Source organism: Nomascus leucogenys, chromosome 13 (genome assembly GCF_006542625.1).
Source record: "Nomascus leucogenys isolate Asia chromosome 13, Asia_NLE_v1, whole genome shotgun sequence".
In the NCBI taxonomy this organism is placed as follows: Eukaryota; Metazoa; Chordata; class Mammalia; order Primates; family Hylobatidae; genus Nomascus; species Nomascus leucogenys.
In genome coordinates this window covers 84,363,555-84,384,432 of record NC_044393.1, presented here as the reverse complement: position 1 = coordinate 84,384,432, position 20,878 = coordinate 84,363,555, and the positions used below count along the sequence as shown (strand labels likewise).

Here is a 20,878-nt window from a genome sequence, read left to right as displayed (position 1 = left end):
TTGCCATACTCCGAAAGCAAGGTATTCCATGCAGGTGAATTTTCTAAAAATACTTTACTGACACAATTTAAAAACACTTTTGATGCTCATATTTATTAATCATTATAATTAGCCTTTTTCCCCTAGAATATATAGAGCATAGTTTAACCCTTTTTTAATGACTCAGAATTATCATTATGACTGGATACTATTATCTTTAGAGTCTGCTAATGTTATTGGTCTTTTTGACCCTGTGCCAAATGGTCCCAGGCTAGCATGCCTTCTGAGTTCTTGCTTTTAAGAATTGTATTCCTACCACATACTCCCCTTGCCCCTTGCTCTCTACTTTAATTTTCTATTTCAGTCAAGTGTATTTGTCCCTAACAGTTTCCCTTCTTATTTTCCCCAAATGACTATCAGCTTTGAAATGATAAGCCAGATAAGCTGTTCAAAGTTGAATCTACTGTGAAACTGAGTGGAGTGGTGACCATTAGAGCATGCTTTATGTCATCTTGTCTTGTTGCTCAGGGACCTTTTTTTTTTTTTTGGCTAGTTTTGCACCCCTTGAGTTTCTATACATCTTCTTACATTGGTAAAATAAATGTAATTTAGTCTCTTCCATAAAGAATAGCCAGTCCTCCACAGTATTTGTGAAAAACTTAGAGATCTAAAATATAATGCTTTTCTAAACGTTTTACTGACACATTTTGTAAAACAATGTGGAAATTTGTATATCCCCTTGTGTATTTTAGTTGCACATTAAAATTTTTTACAGGTTAAAAGTAGTTGCAAAGGATGTAATTTCCAGCATATTAGAAATATTGGTATCTGAGAAATTTAATGTTTTGATATCCCATCATAATGTTTTGATCATAATCATGTTTTATTATCCTGTCATCCATTTAAAAAAATACACATGCTTTCCTTTAACAATCAGAAGTTTTAAATTAATTTTTTCTCTGTGAACTAATTTTTCTCTTTCTGTTATTATAGAGTTTTATCTTAATGCAATACAGTTTTTGCTTGAAAAGCATATACTTCTCTTAAAAATAGGCATATAAATTTTTGGATTGAAATAATGTTTTTGCGTTATTTTGAAGTCATAATAATGACTTCAAATGCCAGTTTTTGTCTTCTGAATTTTATTAGTAGTATTGAGGTGACACTATACATAAATGTAGATTTTAATTTTAAAAACCATGAAACAAATAGTAATAAACAGTAAAATTATAGTAAAATAAATAGTAAAATTATATTGAAAATTCATCTCTTAATGAAGAATAGGGCCATTTTAAAATTGGTTTGTATGTATCTCTAGATGAAAGTTACCTATTGGTAAATAAGAGGCAAGTTTCAGCAGCAATCTAGTCATGTTTTTTATTTTTCTAAGATGTAAGTGTTGAGATACTTTGTTCATATAAATAGGTAGATGGAAGGAGTAGTGTTATATCAGTACCTCTCAAGTCTCTCAATTTCTTCTTAATTAAATACCTAAGAATCATACAAAGATTTATTATATAAAATTATTTTTAATGATGTGTTTGGAAACAACTTAATTAGATCTTTCTTTAATTTTCTTGAAAACTAAAATATTGAGAATCACCTAGCATGTAAAATAATCTAGTCATTACAGTCAGTCACTCTCTTATCACCAATCCATGTATTTCTAATAATTTGTGTTTGGCCTCTGGAAAGTTTTCACTCTTGAGCAAAATACTATAGTAAAATCCCAGAATGAGAAATATTCTTTTCTTGGTAAAGTAAGAGAAGTAAGGTTGTAAAAAGAGAGGAGATGGCCGGGCACGGTGGCTCATGCCTGTAATTCCAGCACTTTGGGAGGCCGAGGCGGGTGGATCACGAGGTCAGGAGATCGAGACCATCCTGGATAACGCGGTGAAACCCCGTCTCTACTAAAAATACAAAAAATTAGCCGGGCGTGGTGGCATGCGCCTGTAGTCCCAGCTACTTGGGAGGCTGAGGCAGGAGAATTGCTTGAACCCCGGAGGCGGAGGTTGCAGTGAGCCGAGATTGCACCACTGCACTCCAGCCTGGGCAACAGAGTGAGACTCCATCTCAAAAAAAAAAAAAAAGGGAGACTAGTTTAATCTTTTCAGGCAGATTATTATTTTTTTTAAAGAGTATATATGTAAGTTAATGATTTAATTGATTTTCTGAAACTTCATGCTTTCATTAAAACATCTTCAAGTACCACAGTTTGTGAAACACTATTCTAATACATTTAGTTGCAAACTTTTAAATTGTGGCTTATTAAAATGTATAAACATGTAGTTATTATTTGTTTTCCTTTTTTATTCAGATATCTAACAGTGATACGCCTTCACCACCACCTGGTTTGTCAAAATCCAATCCAGTCATCCCCATCAGTTCATCCAATCACAGTGCACGGTCCCCTTTTGAAGGGGCAGTAACAGAGTCACAGTCGTTATTCTCAGACAATTTTCGCCATCCCAACCCTATCCCAAGTGGGCTTCCTCCTTTCCCCAGCTCCCCACAGACATCCAGTGACTGGCCTACAGCACCAGAACCACAGAGCCTCTTCACATCAGGTATATAACAATAGTACAAGTATTAGTAATTATGCTCTTAACATATTGTTGACAGACTAACATGAAACTCATTAGTGGATATATTTTTATCTTTTGCCTCTCTGTTCTCTTTTAATAAAAATGTAAATATTTAAACTACATGGAATTAGGTGGTTAGATACATTGTTGTGTGACCTAGAAATTACTGTGTTAAAAGATTTCTCCAGAAGTAAAGGTTATATTATTTTCCCAATAGTAAAAAGCTTAGTCCTTTGGGAATTTTTTTTTTCATTTTTATTTTTTAGAGGTGGGGGTCTTGCTCTCTCGCCCAGGTTGGAGTACGGTGGTGTGATCTTAGCTCACCACAGCCTCACACCCTGGGTTCAAGTGATCCTCCCACCTCAGCCTCCTGGTTAATTTTTAAATTTTTTGTAGAGACAGGGTCTTGCTATACTGCCCAGGTCTTGAACTCCTGGCCTCAAGTGATCCTCCCACCCAAGCTTTCCAAAGTGCTGGGATTACAGGCATGAAGCACTGCACCTGGCAAGAACTTAGATTTTTAATTAGATTTGTATTTTTATTTAGTTAGATTTGTGTTTAAGATTTTCCACCCTCAGCTGACAAAGATGCAAGTTATTTAGTAGTAACAGTTATGTTACTACTAAATGGTATTTTTGAGCCATTTCCATTTTTATCCATTTTGAATTCTCTCATTACTATGAAAGGTGGCATAAAAGTAACATTGACAACAGCACCTGTGGAGCAGAAAATTCCAAAAAACTATAAGGATTAACATAAATACTTTTAAATTAAATTATATTTTTTCTTATTATAGAAAGCATATATTCAAAATTATTTGTACTTTGATAAATACATTTAAAAAATAAACTTTACTAATTAAAATCTATTAAATTATATTTATTTCATGGAAGTGACTTAGGTTGGTTTTGATTATAAATGGTTGAGAGTATAACTGGAGTGTCAAGTACATTTTTTCCTTTGATTAGCAAAATCAGTCTATATCATTCAGTTTTTGAAGCTAGTAGCTTAAGAGTTAAATAACTGCTAGAAGTATATAAGGCCTTTTGTAATTATATGATCTTAATGTGCTAAGAAGTCACATAGATTTTGCACGTACTTGATTTGTAAAATGACATGTTTAACTTTCAGTAGCATGGGTACTTATTAAGTATGAAAATGAGCTATGTATCTGATATTCATCACTATTTTTCTTCCCAACAGAAACAATCCCAGTATCATCCTCTACAGACTGGCAAGCAGCTTTTGGCTTTGGTTCTTCTAAACAACCAGAGGATGACTTGGGTTTTGATCCCTTCGATGTCACTCGAAAAGCCTTAGCAGACCTGATTGAGAAGGAACTGTCCGTTCAAGACCAACCTTCCCTTTCACCCACATCTCTTCAGAACTCCTCTTCACACACTACAACCGCCAAAGGTCCAGGCTCTGGATTCCTGCATCCTGCTGCAGCAACAAATGCCAATTCTCTCAATAGTACCTTTTCAGTCTTGCCCCAGAGGTTCCCTCAATTTCAGCAGCACCGAGCGGTTTATAATTCATTCAGTTTTCCAGGCCAGGCAGCCCGCTATCCTTGGATGGCCTTTCCACGCAATAGCATCATGCACTTGAACCACACAGCAAACCCCACCTCAAATAGTAATTTCTTGGACTTGAATCTCCCGCCACAGCACAACACAGGTCTGGGAGGGATCCCTGTAGCAGGTAGGTTCATTTAAAGCCTTTGAGAATTTTTGAATAACTCATATTTTCAGGTTGTTGGGTGGATAGGGAAGTAACTGTTGAATAACAGAGTACTAATATCTTGGAAATTTCTACGAAAGATTAGTCTTTATCATAATCTAAAATATATTTTTCATTTGATGGATGCCTTGTAATATTGAGCTTTATAAGGATGGTGGAGTATTATACTTAGTTATTGTTTGGAAGCATTTTGCTTAATAGGATAATTACCAAACTTTCATATGGTATACAAATGCAAAATGAAAAAGAAGAAAATGGTCTCTGAAGTTATGGTACTATAAAGTCCAACACCTTGGTGAAAATTATGATTTTATATTCTAAAGTAAAATGGCTAAAAAAAATTTTTTAATGATAATGAGAGCATGAGGGATAAAGCCACTCTACCTACTTTTGGCAGTTACTTGTTTTGACTGATACACACATACACACACATCAAAACTGAGCTATAAATAAAATACTTGAGAACTCTGATTATTAGTGTTTTACAAGCATATCATATGTCTCAGACATACACCTTTTGTGAAAGAGAAATTGTTCAAGGAAAGATACTTTCCTATTTGATCTGCCATGTTTTTATTTCTGGGGGAAAATATGAAGTATATATAAGGTAATGTAAGTTTGATGCCAAAATACTTCTGGTTTTGTACTGCTACCCTTGAAGGTTTCAGAACTTTTGGGTTTTAAGATTCTATATAACATTTTTTAGATGAAGTATCTTGTATATCCAAGGGAATTATTCTTGTTAATAGTGTTCTCATTTAACTTTGGCTTTAGAGATGATGTTAAAAAAATTTTGTTCCTCTCCTGATTCTCTCAAGTGAAATAGAATCATGATTCTCTCAAGTAGAATACAATAGTTTCTCACTCTGTTAGAATAGTTCTTCACATAATTCATACAGTTTATTGTTATCCCTTGTCAGGTACGGCATGGCAAAGTATTATCGTAATAGGATACTTTTATCAGCAGCAAGGCATTCACTCTCTTGTTTTTAGCAAGGCTGATAGATGAATTTACAGAGGTCTATCAAAGTTCTTTATCCCTATTCCCTTTGGGACCGACAATATTTCATGTTATAGACGAGTAGCTAGGTTAAGAGAATATAGTTTGTGGCTGTTGACATAGTGAAATTAACCATTGATACAGTGAAGTTAATTTACATAGCCTGGTAGCACCTAATGTAGTGACTTGCACAGTGATGGGACTCTTATTTGTTCATTTAATTATGGTAGTTAGTAGGTAACCAGAGTGACATTTTTCAGTCCTCTTCTTCTACATGATACTTACTTGTGAAACAATGTGTTCAGTTCCAAATACTCCTTTTATTTCCTTCCATTCAAGATAGCGTATTAGAATGTAATTTTCTTTCATTTTACTTTGCTTTAATTATTTAGAAATGTGGCATTTTAATTACTAGTAGTGTATCTCATAGTTGATTATAACATTCATTAGAAGTTAAAGTTAAGTTCCCCCAAATCATCAAAACATTTAAAAATTAAACCAATTACAGTGAATATGAGGATTCCTATTTGCTCATCAATGAATTAGGACATGTGGGGAATATTAAAGAAGTTTAAGATGTGGATGAAATTTCCACATACTTAAAGTATAGTTGAAGAGACTAAAATAATGTATGAAAGTGGTAACTATATGTCTGATACTGGAATCTGAGAGACATCAATGTACCCTGTAATTCTTGGGGAGGCTTCATTGAATAAGTAGGAATTGATCCCTACTATCATATCTTAGATTTGGGTTAGCATCGGGGAAGAGAAAAGGCCTTTTATGTTGATGGAAACCTCCTGAGTAAAGGCATAGAGGCAGGAATTAGTATGTGATTACACTGAGAAGTAATACAGCTACCTCCTATAACAGGAGGTGCTTCTTAAATTGTATAGATATAATGGATGAGAAGATGAGAAACTCTGACAATGAGGCAAAATGGCATGGACTTGGTATGATAGGAAGTAGGATGCCTTCATGGGATTCTAGTTATTAGCTGTCTTCTTTTTGTGCTTTTGACTTATTACATGACGATCTTTGGTTTTCTTCCAATTTCGTAGTCATCATACTATCCCTTAGCACTGAAGAGTAGTTTTAACCCATATATTTCAAACGAATAGTTATTCTCAGAATGCTGCACTGGTAATGAGAAATCGCTGATTAGTGAGTTTAGTTGTCCTTGTGTTAGTCATTTAAAATCTTCGTCTAAAGTAGATGCTTTATGGAAAAAATGTGGCATTAAATTATGGTTCTATCCTTGTGGATTTTGTTTTGATTTTTAAAAATTTTACCATATACTCAACCATAGAGCATTAAAACCTTTTTTTTTCAGAGATGCTAAAAATGTAGTCACCAACTTTAGGTTCTGAATCATTGTACTATTTGGTAGGGGGTGGGAGAGTTTATTTTGGATTTTCAATTTCAGGCTGTGCAGACTTGCTTGGTATTTAAATGGTGACTTATGGTTAAGCTTATTAATTAGGTTATTTTTAAGGCTCTGGTGACTAGAGAAATTTTAGTTTTAATGTACCAAAATTAAAAAATTTTTATCAAGAGTCTCACACACCAGAATCCTCTCATGGATTATAAATATTTGGTAGATGCCTCAGAAAACTGAATGTGCTAAGCCTCAGAGCAGAATAGCTATGTAATTATAGCCAGAAGATTTAGGATTTTCAGTAACTATTAGAAATGACAGAAAGTGAAAATCTGGAAAACTATATATACATCTTAACTATGTCTAATTTGAATTAATTTAATACCTCGGTAACTCACTTGCACCTGTTGTAGCTCGCTTGCACCTGAGTTGAACTATTGAAAAGGATTCAACTTTGTATCCTTTAGCAGTTATCATGATACCTTATACAGGGCAGCTGTCACTAAATGCTTCAGTAATGGAGAGAGTACATACCTGTTTCAGTGGGACCTGCTACTTTAAGATATACTTAGACAATATTTTAAACTAATTCTACACTCTGGAAAGGCATATATATTTATTCTCTAAATAGAGCAAAATATGGTCTCTGACCTATAAGAGCAAATCAGAGATGGCAGTCACCTACATGTCATACAAATAGAATGTCTACTTACTATACATTTGTACTTAAATTTTTATTTTTGGTTTGTTCAGTGAATTATTAAAGATTGGTATATCTGAAACCTATCATGGGAAAAACAGTTGCCAGAGGTTTGACAGAAATGCAGCTTCCTTTTTTTTTGATCTAATTGAAGACTTTTTTTGTGTTTAAAATTAGTAGTTATTTCCTTAGGTGAAACCTTTTTAGCAGCATTTGGTTTACTAAGTTTAGAAATATTTTTGAAATAAATATTCTTGGGGGAAATTTTGAATCGTGGGCAGTTAAAGTAAATTCATTCAGATCTTTTTTTTTTTTTAATTATTGGAACCATATGCCTTCTTTCTACAAAGTGATTTACCTTGTCCTAAAAAGTGACTTTATTTTGTCCAATTCCTTCATTTTAGGAATAGCAAAGCTGTGTTCCAGAAAGCTTAAATAATTTGTTAAAGGTCACATATTCAATTAGTAGTGGAATTAGGATAAGAACTTAGATCTCAAATTCAACAATGGAAATGTTTTTGCACTACAACAGTGATGCCCTCCTTCATAAATGAAGATCACTGGCATGTGCTTTAACTTGGCTTTCTTCCCGTGGCAATTGGTTTTTGCTCTCACACACTTGCAAGTCCCTTTTTATCAACAGTATCAACTCATGAGACAAATTGGCCCAGCTCAGGGGTATATGGGCTATTGTTACAAAATAGAATAAAGTTTATCGACTTGATGGAAATCAGTCTGTTTCTTAGTCCTTATTATTATAATTTTCTCGCTGAGAACTCTAGTCTAAAATTTGCTTTACACAGCCTCATTGCTATGTTCTTGGGGTTTATAAGAATCTTTGCCAATTTACTGAAAAACTACAAAATCACCTGTTATATGGATTGACAGACTCTCTTTCTGCTTTGTCAGCTATCCTTCCACATGTAATTTTGCAGATTTGTTTTAAAAAAAAAATTCTGCCAAGTTGTTTTTATTCCATGATGTTAAAAATTATTTGGAAAACATAAATCAGTAAGCATTGTTGTTTCAAGATATACCTCAAAAATATTTGAAGCTGTTTAGGATTGGATTTTTTTTTCACGTTTTTGTTAATTTAAACTTTACTTTTGAGAGGGCATTTTTCTTTAAATTTTCTTTGTTTCTATATGAACTGTTTTAACAGTGACTTGATTGAATTTTGAGTCATGTGTGAAACAGGTCACTGGTAGTCAAATAATTCTCAATTATAATCAGGAGAACTGATCGCATTCATCTATAATTCTCTGACCTAGAAGTAGTCATCTCATTTTCAGTCAATTGGATCATTGTACTGTTAACATTTTACTGTTTTTCAATTACTTCAAAGGTAAACTTGAATTTTCAGATGCTGTATGTTAATTTACTAAGTTAATATTTATATCTCTTATTTTATTTTTTCTAGTACATAATTTATGCTTTTAAAACATGGATTTGTAATTTTTCTCTTTTAAAAATCAGTTTTCACTTCTGTAAATCAAGGTTTAATTTTTTCACAAAATACTATTAATATTTACCATTTACTAGGAGTATCTATAAGAGGTCCAATTGGCTTGGAAAAGAATGGCTTTCCTGGTCTTTTTTTTTTTTTTTTTTTTTTTGGTAGTATGTTGTATTTGTTCTTATCTAAATCTAAATCTATTGTATTTGTTCTTATCTCTGACACAATATTACTCAGGATATATTTAGAATATAACTACTTTCCAGGTACTTGATAAGTTTATATTTTAAAATTCATGTCTTGTTTCACACCTGGATTCCAAACATTAAGCATGTATTTTATATATGTATCAGTATTCCAAATATTGAAATCATTTTTAAAGGGACTGTTAACAAATCTAGTCACCCATAACTAGACCATGACTGACTTTTCCACAGGGGAAGAAGAGGTGAAGGTTTCGACCATGCCACTGTCAACCTCTTCCCATTCATTACAACAAGGACAGCAGCCTACAAGTCTCCACACTACTGTGGCCTGACAACAGAACTGAGAGGAGAGGATTAGACTCTGGGGTGCTTGCATGGGCAACTGGATTTTTGCATGATTCCTTTATGATTTTGCTTTTAATGTATACACCCAAAAGAGCCAATATAAACGTTCCTCATGCCTACAGCTAGCGTGTTACCTCATAGTTGTTGAAGTATTTCTTTATTAGGCCTTTAACATAATTTATTAGTGTAATAATTTTGGCATTGTTTCTCATGAGTGATACTATTTCTAACTCATAAACTTGTAGTACTAAGATCCCAGGTGAGATTAGCTAGAATTGTTCTTATTTTGGCTCTATTATTGAAAAATTATACAAAGGTAATGGTAGTACCTTGTTTTCTGGTTGTGAAAAAATAATATCCTAATCTCCTGAAAAATTTGCAAATTAACAAGATAATGTCTATTGCATTCTTTGAATACTTGAGAAGAAAGAATACATATAAGACAAAATTGGTGGTGTCATTTAATGCTCAGAAGGATATTGTTGGCGATTGTTTTTAGTTGTCTAGATTTATATCCTATAATATGCATTACATGTGTAGAAACTGTTTTGTTCTCTCTTGCACTTTTGCACTTTCTTTTTGAATGGTTGTTAATTATGCATAGATGGTTAAAAGATAATTACTGTAGCCTAAATGCAATATAATCTCTTTTCTAATGCACTGCCTAGTATGCCAGGAAATGCCTCAAAAACAGAACTTCAGTTTATAGTTGACTTTTCTGAAACTTGAATATGGAGTAAACATTGTATGTGAAAAGCAACCATAGTAGTGTAACATTGTTATTGAACAAACAGTAATTCTGTGGGATATTGTTTTGGAAATTTCATTGTTTAATAATTAAAATGTGATAATAAGATAATATTATAAGTACCTGACCAGAAAGAGACTAAGGCAGAAGAGAAGAGATTGGATGTCCTCTAAAATTAGGCCACCTAAATTGTAAGATAATTTTAATCAAGAGAATAGTGGAGTACTTTATTAGGACATAATGTGAAGTGATATTTCTGAAAACACATTTCTTGAAATAGTTTTAAAACTGGTAATAAAAGAAAAGAAACTGTACTTAGTTCGGAGCAGTGGACAAAAGCTGATTCAGAAAACATGACCATATTCTGCGTAAATGAAGCATCTGGGAAGAAAGGGAAAGTCACACCTCCTCTTGAGATTTTAACCATTATGATAAAAGGTATGCTTTAATTTGTTTAAAAAAGTATGAAACGGGATAATGTTGAATACAAAAAAGAAGCCTAGAGATTGAAAATGATAATAATAGAACATGTTATTAGGAGATGGTACTTAATGTCATGTTGGAGTTGGGAGTTTTCAAGGTTACCTCTATATAAAATTGGCTTACTTTCTGTTAGATATAATGTGACAAATTAAATGACTTTATCCCAAGGTACAGTGAGGTAAACAAAAATCTATTCTTAGATATCCTTAAATTTGGTTAACTGAGGCTGTAGAAGCAGCGAATTGTCTAGCCATTTAAGTTATTTTTGTAAAATTCAGCATAAATATCAATCTCTAATTTCTATCTAGAAGTGATTTTAAGACATTACAAGAACATTGTCAATTTGGAAAATACCAATAAAATATTGTAGACTTACTAATATTGTAGACTTATCAGCCTTTTACTATAGCTTAATTTAATTATGGTTTTCATTTTTTACTGTAAGAGGCCAAGACTTCGCTTATGTCTCCTGTGGGGCTGAGGCTCCTGGGCCTTGTTATTATAACAAACTCTGGCTCCTTGTAATGATGCTTACTAGCTCAAAGCTTTCTCCAGCCTTCAGTGTTAGCCTTTCATTGCCTGGATCTTCTTACAAAGCTGTAGCGAGCGGTTAGTTCCATTTGCTCCTTGGTGTTGAGAGATATACCTGTTAAATGAGGCTTCTTTCCTTTCTCATTCATAGCCAGTGTGGAAAAATCATCACGTAGTTTGCCCAGATTTGCCAGAGCCCTAAATAAAATCGCAAAAGATCTCCCTGCCTGCTTCTCCTCCCCACCCCCACTTACATGCACACTGTAAATCAAGAAAATGCGTTTTGGGCAATTAGACTTCTAAATTTTTGCATAGAATGGCTAACCATGATCTTTTGACTCACTTTGTAATTCCTACACCTTCCTTGTAAGCTTCACCTTTTTGCTTACCTAGTATTTTATTTAAACATGGTTTTTTAAAAAACCTGAAGTCTTAAAGTCTAGTCATAATTAATTTTACACTAAAGGACAGAAGAAATTATACAACACATAAAAGAAGCCACCACTTCACATAGCAAGCAAATTGAAACCAAAATGACAGAATGAGAAATTCTTTAAAAGCTTCAGGTTTTTTTGTTGTTGTTGTTGTTAAATTCCTGCATGATGCATTATGTGCAAGGGAAACTTAATATACTTTTACACCCTTAACCTTTATAAAGTGACTAGCTTTTCCCTTAACATAGGAATTTTTAACCTGGATCCCAGATTTTTGAAAGTACATACAAAATTGTGGGTTTGTGTGCATGTACATATGTCCATTTTTTTTCTAAGGAGAAGATCCATAGTTATTAGATATTTGAAGGATTTGGTGATACCCTTCTCCTATCAAAAAAAAAAAAAAAAGAACAGCTGCCTTGAAATGTTTTTAGTGCCACTTTAGGGAATCAAGTCCTGTACTGAATGATTTTAGCTGTATGAAGAATTATAAGTGCCTCTATTTTCTCGATTCCATTAGAAAATATTTTTTTTCTGACTAATAACGCTTTTCTTTTCATTCTATTATTGAGTTTTGGTTTTCCACATGTCACTTTTGTGTACTCTCCCCTTATTTCAACAAAGCATTAATTAAATATTTGAGTACCTATTCTGTGTAATGACTTGAACTAGATCTTGAGAGATATAAGGTTGAATAAAATACAGACCCTATCATCAAGGATAATTCTAGTGACAGTTATATTTCACATTATTTCTGTCAGGTCTTGGTAATATTTTAATCACAGGAACCACCATAGCAGTCCAGACTCTTTATTATTTATCATCTCTCAGTAACTGCTCTGATAGTGGCAACAAAGGGTATTGAATACTTATATTTCAAATTTTAAAATTTATGATAATTTGGAGGGAGGTGAAAAAAACCTTACTAGGAAAGACATACATTCATTATTCTACATGTGTGTGAGCTCATGTCTCTTACTCTTAGCATCCTGGGAATTAAGTAGAGCCTTCTGTGTAGGTGTTCTTTAAAGAAAACTAATGCATTTTACCTTTGCACATTTCCACTGACATGACTCCTATTTGTACAGTGTTCCAAGCACTGTCAAGACTGCCAGAGAGGTCAGGAGATCGAGACCACGGTGAAACCCCTTCTCTACTAAAAATACAAAAAAATTAGCCGGGCGTGGTGGTGGGCGCCTGTAGTCCCAGCTACTCGGAGAGGCTGAGGCAGGAGAATGGCGTGAACCCAGGAGGCGGAGCTTGCAGTGAGCCAAGATCGCGCCACTGCACTCTAGCCTGGGCGACAGAGTGAGACTCCCTCTCAAAAAAAAAAAAAAGACTGCCAGAGCTCTGGCACAGGTCCATAGGTACTCCCACAGAGGCATTGCCTCAGAAAGACAAGAGAAAGGAACAAATTGCAGTCGCTTTGAAATCTTACAGTGGCCTGTAGGGGTTGGGATAGGGCAGTAAGGAGATCCAGCTGAGGTATTCAGGTACAGGTAAGCTTGGATAAGTGTGTTTAAAGCCTTGAAAACCTTTAAAGAAGAAGAGTTTAGTCTTGATGCAGATGTGGTCAGTGGTAGAGAACTATAGGTTCTTGGCAAAAATGTAGTTTGAATGTAGCATTTTAAGAAGAGTAATTGGGTAATAGATTTGATTGCAATTAGGACCAGTTAGAAACTAATTCCAGTAGTATGCCATTGCTGGCCAGTGCAAATAAGTTGGCCTAGACTAGCACAGTAGTGGTTGGAATGGAGAAGAACTATGAATTAGAAATTGGGAAGCATAAGAGCTGAGAAAAGGCCTTCAGATTTGTTTAGATCTCTGGTGATCTTTAAAAATGTAACTTTCATAGAAAGGTACAGAATGGAAGCCCATCTTTTTAGGATGAATGAGGAAATGTCAAGAATATGTATGCAGCAGTCATTGACTACTTAGTGTTAAGACATTTGACAACAAAGTTGAAGAGAAAAACAAGATGCTAACTAGATGGGTGGTAGATCCTAAAAGGCATTGCTTTAATATAAGGGAGAAGAACCCTAAATATTTAAAGGCAGACCTGACAGAGCCAATTGAGAGGAAGAGACTGGCAGTGCTGAAGAGAAGATAGGCTCATTCGGTAGGATAGTAAATGTCTTTGGGTGGTGGGAAGAGATAAGCTCCTGAGACAAGCATGTGGGTTAGCTTAAGAGAGGTGGATGGCCGGGCGTGGTGGCTCACGCCTGTAATCCCAACACTTTGGGAGGCCAAGGCAGGCGGATCACGAGGTCAGGAGATTGAGACCATCCTGGCTAACATGGTGAAACCCCGTCTTTACTAAAAATACAAAAAAAAATTAGCTGGGCGTGGTGGCGGGCACCTGTAGTCCCAGCTACTCGGGAGGCTGAGGCAGGAGAACAGCGTGAACCTGGGAGGTGGAGCTTGCAGTGAGCCGAGATGGTGCCACTGCACTCCAGCCTGGGTGACAGAGTGAGACTCCGTCTCAAAAAAAAAAAAAAAAAAAAAGAGAGAGAGGTGGGCTGTATCTTCCTCTGTGATCTGTAAGAGCAAGAAGAACCTGGGGAAAGAGAAAGATGAGAATTGATGAAAAGGCTCATATTAGTAATTATTAAAATGCATTATTCTTTGCAAATGGGGATGAAAGAGTGGAATTGGGAGCCCGTTAAAGGAGATTTAAAAAAAAAAAAAAAAGTCTTTTGTGAGAATAAGCCCAGAAATGCATTGTAAATAGTTGCTTAGTTGCTGTGTAAAGATAAGAGTCAGCTTAAAGATCTCTAAAGTTGAAATATATATGGTTTTTTATGTTCCTCTGGTTTAGCACAAAGCATCAGGAGTGGAAAAAGCAAATATTGAGAGTTTGGTTAAAAGGGGAAAAAGACAAAGACATAGAGACATTCAAGAAAACCACATTGAAATGCATAATCTTGTGTCAAGAAGAGTCTGTTAAGGCAGTTTCCTGTGAAGAAATGGTGTGAGTGATGTGGAAGGGAGTTGAATGATTTTAGATTTTGATGATGACAAAGAACATGTTAGTGTTGCTAAGGGAATCATAACTAGGAGACTGTGGTCACAGTGATAACCACTCAATGCTAAATGATGATTGAGAACCAGAGAAAGGAGAGGGTTGGAGGTTGGAAAGAAGCTTGGCTTTTGTAACCGTTTATACTATCTCCTCCAGTCTTCTCATGAGTGTAGGAAATCAAACTATGTGAGAGAGAATTGTAGAAAGCATGGAAGCAATTCCATGCATCCGCAGTTGGGCACCTGGGGAATCCTGGGTCAGGTTTCCGGTGAGTTGAAAATGATCAAAGGAAAACTTCCTTCCTCAAAGCATGGTAGGAGGACATGGAAGCAGAGTGCTGGGGAGGACCAGGAAAAGCCAGGGATGACATGAGACAGGTGTAAGTAAGCAAGCCCCAGTGAGTGTGAAGGATTGGTAGAAATGTTACTGATGATGTGAAAGATTTAGACAGAGGGATTAGGTATGGTGTGTGATGAGTTTGGTAGTTGAGGAGCCCTTATTACAGGTAATATAGCTTCTCCCAAGCTCACGGGCAAACTGGAAGTCTTTGTTAAAAATGGGCTTCCACCTATGAAGGGAAAGTGTCTGTTCTTACATAGTTGGATTAGGTCATTCTGCTTTATTTATATATCAAATAAGAATTAAAAGTAAGGTACTGGTGAACAGTAGAGATAAAGTAAGAATTCTATTGTAACAGGTTATAAAAATATTTAAATAATTTCCCCCAAAGAGAATGTACTATATGAATAAATAAAATCTACAAATTATTGGGCTAATTTACCCTTGTTTCTTATATTTTGTATACTTAGGATGTGACCTCTAGGAAAAAATTGCTGAAGAAGTAGTAGAGCAGGGTGAAGATACTGTATACTGTCATCCCTAGGTATCTGTAGGGGATTGGTTCCACGGATAGCAAAATTCTTGGATTCTCAAGTCCTCGATATAAGACAGTGTAGTATTTGCATATGACCTGCACATATATGGGAGGCTGTATATATTAAATAATCTCTAGATTACTTCTAATACCTATTACAATGTAAGTGCTATGTAAATAGTTGTTACACTATATTGTTTAGAGACTAATGACAAAAAACTGCATGCTTAATAAATTACACAATTTTTTAAAAAATATTTTCTATTCGAGGTTGGTTGAATCCACAGATGTGAAAACCCCAGATACCTGGAGTCAACTGTGTGGCTTTTTTTTTTTTCTCCTAGTCAGTTAATAGCAAATATTCCTAGTTTGGAAGCAACCTTAGTTTTCTAATAAAGTATTTTTAAACTCACTCCATATATGTCAGCTGAAATATCAACTGTGACATTTAAAAAGGATAATGCTTCAAAGTACAAATCATTGCTCAAGAATACTGTGTTTGTGAAACCTTGTTGATGGATTGAGAAGCCACTGCTCCTTGGACCTCCTTACCACCCTGTGATTTGCTTCTATGAGTTGTAATCGAGCCACCTAACATTGCTGGTCATACTAGCCTTCCACTTCTTAGTCAGGGGCTATTTCCAAAGAATCACTCTTGATAATTCGAGATGCATTAAGAAGATTCTACTCTGTTTTTTGGTCTTTTAGAGAGTCTTCTCTGGGTTTGAGTTACAGAGAAATCGAGTTTAGGTACCTAGAACTGAGAGCAAGCCTAAGTAATCTAAGCTACTTGACAAATGGACTGAAGTACCCAGATGTTCCATAACACAGCTTGAAGTTGTTGACCTTGAGAACCAGTTCCTTTTCTCCAGGTTCCTCTTGACCACACTTCCTAAGGCAACTATTGACTTCACTGTCTTAGCCCACTTTACCTTTATTCTAAAAGTTCCTGGAAGCTCCAAGCTGACCCTGGAACATACTGTGCTTATAACAATTTTGTTATTCCAGCTCCTGTTGGGTGCTCAGACCCACTATTGTGCTGTTACAAAGCAACATCCCAAAATGCTTTTTCCCCTCATATAATTCATAAAGCCTTTAATGCATCCATTACCTTTCCTTCTTTTTTATAGCGGGTGAAATTCACATAACATTCAATTAATTATTTTAAAGTGTATGATGCAGTGACCCAGTACCATCCTTTAATTATCTCAATGGTAAAATTGCAGAATAAGTAACCTACTCTGCTGGCAGAATTTTAGTCTGTTTTCTTGTTGGGGCTGTGTGGTAATAGCTGCTTCTAAACTCTGTGTTTTACCCAGTAGGCTAAAAGGCAAATGTTAAGCCTTAAAATATTCCGTATTTCTGCATAGCAGTACTACTGCAACTTAAGCTTGTGAATCAAGCAACTTTTATACACCCTTTTAAAAAGGCAGCGGGGGGCAGTGCAAGGAGCTCTAGGCAAGAGACACTTAGGAGATTTGCTTTTCTGAGTGGTAAAAATGTTTGAAGCAACTCTAAATAGCTTTGAAATGTTAGTAATAGTCTTACTGTCTTCATGACATTTAATTAGCCTTATGTAAAAGTTTGTTTAGCAAAGGTAAACCATAAGTCTCCTCTATATGCATGTGTGGTTGAATGTGTGTGTGTTTTTATATAAAGCAGTGTTCAGTTAAATCCTCCACTTAATGAATGTAGTAGAGGAAGATGTCTCATGTCATTTTGGTGACCTATGACCTCTGTCTATTCATGTATTTATTCCTGCTGTGTTCCAATTCATATCTTCAGGATAAATGCTGTATTTTTATTGTCTTTCTCCAATTTTTTTTTTTTTTGAAGGAACCAAAGACCCTATTTAAATGCAATAAGGTTGTAATACTGGTGCCCACTTCACCCTGGTCATTTTTTTTCTGAACAAATATTTCATAGCTTTTCCTCATCAAATTCCAGTCCCACTACTAAGGATACCCATCTGTGACACAGTCATTGGGAAAACCCAAGGAAAGGATAATTTAAAAATGATTTGTATTGGAATCATGACACTTCAGAGCTATGAATAAATAAATATAACGTAGTCTTTAACAATCCTTTTAAAGACCAAATAATAACAATGATGATAATAAACAAGGCTCCAAAGGATTGTGATTTGTCTATAGTCACATTCTAACAACAATTTAAAGTTTCTTTAGCCCTCACCATGTAAATGTGCTTTCATGCTTGTAACTCAGTGGAGGAAAAAACTTTTAAGATTCAGAATCTGTCTCTTCTCTAAACATTGTTGTGTCTTACAGTTTAATTATAGTAGTTCTCTCAAGTCAAGGGCTTACAACTGTGAATATCATTGCAAACAATGAATTTGAAGGCTTTCAAAATGACCACCAGCTGGCAGCTGTTGTCACAGATCCTGTAGGTTTTCAAAGCTGCCCTGTGTTAAATGTGGCCCAGTGATCTTGGAGTAACTTTAGCAGGGGGAAAAATTGTAACCTTGCAGGTACTCTTAAAATAAACTTAGGGTAACTACATAATTACCAGTGTCAGAACTAAAAGAGTAAAACAGAGGTGGAGTTTAACTTACCCAGGATTTTTCTGCAGTACCAAAGAGAATTTAGGGGACAACACGCATAACCACTAGACTGGTGACATCTCTAATATTACAAAATGGAAAAAAACTTGTAGTAATGGCACCAAGATGTGTTACATACACATTAAAGGTGTGATCTCAGATTCATCTTTGAAGAAGAGCTACCCTGTGTTACACCATATAGAATGATAGCATATCTGCTGTTTTTTTCCCCCCCAATCAAAGAAGTTGTTGTTTTCAGCATAAGGAAACAGGGAGAGCTCCACAAGGATTTAAAGATGATAATGCTATCACCATCTCCAAGAAGAAATGCAAGAAATCTGCAATCAACTTTTGTAGCCTAGCACTGTTTCTTAATATAGTGAGATCTTGGCCCAAGGACTGCACTAGCATTTACACTCTGTTGTCAGACTTGCATACTGAAATAATGTATCGATGGAACAGAAAGTAGTGATCTAGAACTTCAGTGGGGTGTTCTAAAACATTGTCATGTTATGTGTTGGCATTTGCAAGAAGTCTGACAACTGTTTATTTTTTTCCTTTATTACATCTATATGTTTAGTATCCAGCTAAAGGTAAAAGATTCCCTGGGTTATGACTTCATCAGCCAAGTAGGAAGTTTTTTCATTGGCCTTAAACTGAATGTTTGGTTACAGCCATAGTTCCACTTAGGTTTTCTCTGTTAAAAATGTTAGTTTCTGTTAAAATTCATGATTATGGATGTCTGATATATACACACACACATACATGCACACACATACCCTACTCCCCCCAAACCCCATTTAGAGTAAGATTTGCTACCAGATATGTTTCCTTTTCCTTCTAAACTGTTAACATTTACTAATTTTTTCCTTCTAAACTGTTAACATTTACTAATTAATCTACCCGTAGTCTTCTCCTGGTTCCAGACAAGTGTAACATATCTTGATTTCTAGTCTGCCCAGTGTTGATAGATGTAAACTCCTAAGACCTCACCTGCATTTTAAATGGTAGATGACTATTTAATTGAAATGAAGCATATTATTAAAATAAGGATTTTATATAATCTCCAAATGCACAAGCCCTGCAACCTTTGTTTTATAACACGCTTTCAGGTTTTAACTATTGACTATTATAAGTCTCCTTCCGATAGCTTGTGTTCACCCTTCTATCCAGTTTCTTTTTCTTTGGACAAAGGAGAAGTTTCTTTCTCCATGTAATTTACCACAATTAACAGGGAGGTCATGACTAAATCTTAATGTACACTACCTGTATGATTTTCCTACTGGATTCCTGACAGGCCTGAATTTTCCCTTTTCTTCTTCTTTTTTTTTTTTTTTTTTTGAGACAGGGTTTCACTGTGTTGCCCAGATTGGTGTGCAGTGGCGCAAACACGGCTTACTGCAACCTCGACCTCCCTGGCTCAAGTGATCCTCCCATCTCAACCCCCCAAGTAGCTGGGGCTGCATGCACACACCACCATGCCTGGCTAATTTTTGTATTCTTTTAGAGATAGGGTTTTGCTTCGTTGTCCAGGCTGGTCTGAAACTCCTGATCTCAAGTGATCCATGCGCCTTGGCCACCAAAGGTGCTGAGATTACAGGCGTGAGCCACTGTGCCCGGCCAATTTTCCCTCTTCAAAGGAGAGAGGTCTTTCTCCATCAGTCTACTGAGTGTTTTCTCCGTCTTTTTACTCAATTACCAGAGTCAGCAGACCCTCTATCTGCTCAGTAACTACTCTTACTCACCTGTCATCTTATTCCAAACTGCCTTTGATCCTAAACGAGTATATTCTTATTTTTTTCCTTCTCTCTATTTTTATTTTGTTTGAGACACTCTGTCGCCCAGGCTGGAGGGCAGTGGTGCGACGTCAGCTCACTGCAACCTCCACCTCCCAGATTCAAGTGAGTCTCCTGCCTCAGCCTCCCAAATAGCTGGGACTACAGGCACGTGCCACCATGCCTGGCTAATTTTTGTGTTTTTAGTACAGACAGGGTTTCACATCGTTGGCCAGGCTGGTCTCAAACTCCTGACCTCAGGTGATCCACCTGCCTTGGCCTCCCAAAGTGCTGGGATTACGGGCGTGACCCACTGTGCCCAGCCTTCTCTCTCTTTTAAATCAAAACAAAACATTTAAACAGAAATCATAGTCTGGATTTTGGAGCAGATTAGGGAACAACTAATGCACTGTAAAATTTTGAATCAATAAAGATTTTTGACATTGTCAAACTTGGGCATTACTCAGTTCCCCCAACTTTTAAGGCAATTCTAGCTCTTATAAAAAGTCACTTAACACTTCTCAACAATATGACTAAAATTCAAAGTTTTACAAATGTGTTTTTAAATAATTTTTTTTCAGTAAAACAGTTCTAGTTCAGTATACAGCACCAGCATATCTGAAGTAAGAATATTGCAGTTTCTGATTGGTATTCGAAAATATTTTCATCTAGTCTTAGTCTTCTTTTTTGCCTTCCTTCTTTTGAAATAAGATTCAATATTGACTGAGAATTGGTTCTGTCAAGATTGTCTCTGGCAATCTGTCCCTAATTCAACTATAAATTATTGCTAAGGATGAACACTTAAATAATTATATATTTTAAATGACTTTTAAACTAAGGCCCCCTAGTGATGTGATGAGCATATAAATTTTTGAATTCAGGGTCTTTTGAAACCCTGTCTTCCACAGGAGTGTCATATGTATAGGTCTGGAAAAGATGTGTTCTTATTAAGACTTAATTCTTTTTAGATTGAGACACCATTTGCAAATTGAAAACAAAAAAAGTTTATATTTCCCCTAGTATGTGAATGTACTGTAAGGAGGAATAAAAAACAAAATAGTC

At 35.4% G+C, this 20,878-nt stretch overlaps 1 protein-coding gene across 6 annotated transcripts in view; it reads left to right on the top strand.

Annotated features, from left to right (window-relative positions):
* CNOT4 (CCR4-NOT transcription complex subunit 4) overlaps positions 1-20,878 on the top strand; it is a 147,012-nt gene that overhangs the window by 110,345 nt on the left and 15,789 nt on the right. For 4 of the 6 annotated variants that reach the window (XM_030825735.1, XM_030825734.1, XM_030825737.1 and 1 more), the window contains exons 9-10: positions 2,297-2,546; positions 3,768-4,265. In XM_030825735.1, coding sequence (XP_030681595.1) covers positions 2,297-2,546; positions 3,768-4,265 — 748 coding nt within the window. Of the gene's footprint in view, positions 1-2,296; positions 2,547-3,767; positions 4,266-9,275; positions 12,235-20,878 lie in introns of those variants that run through there. The other 2 variants (XM_030825739.1, XM_030825738.1) reach the window with 1 other exon arrangement.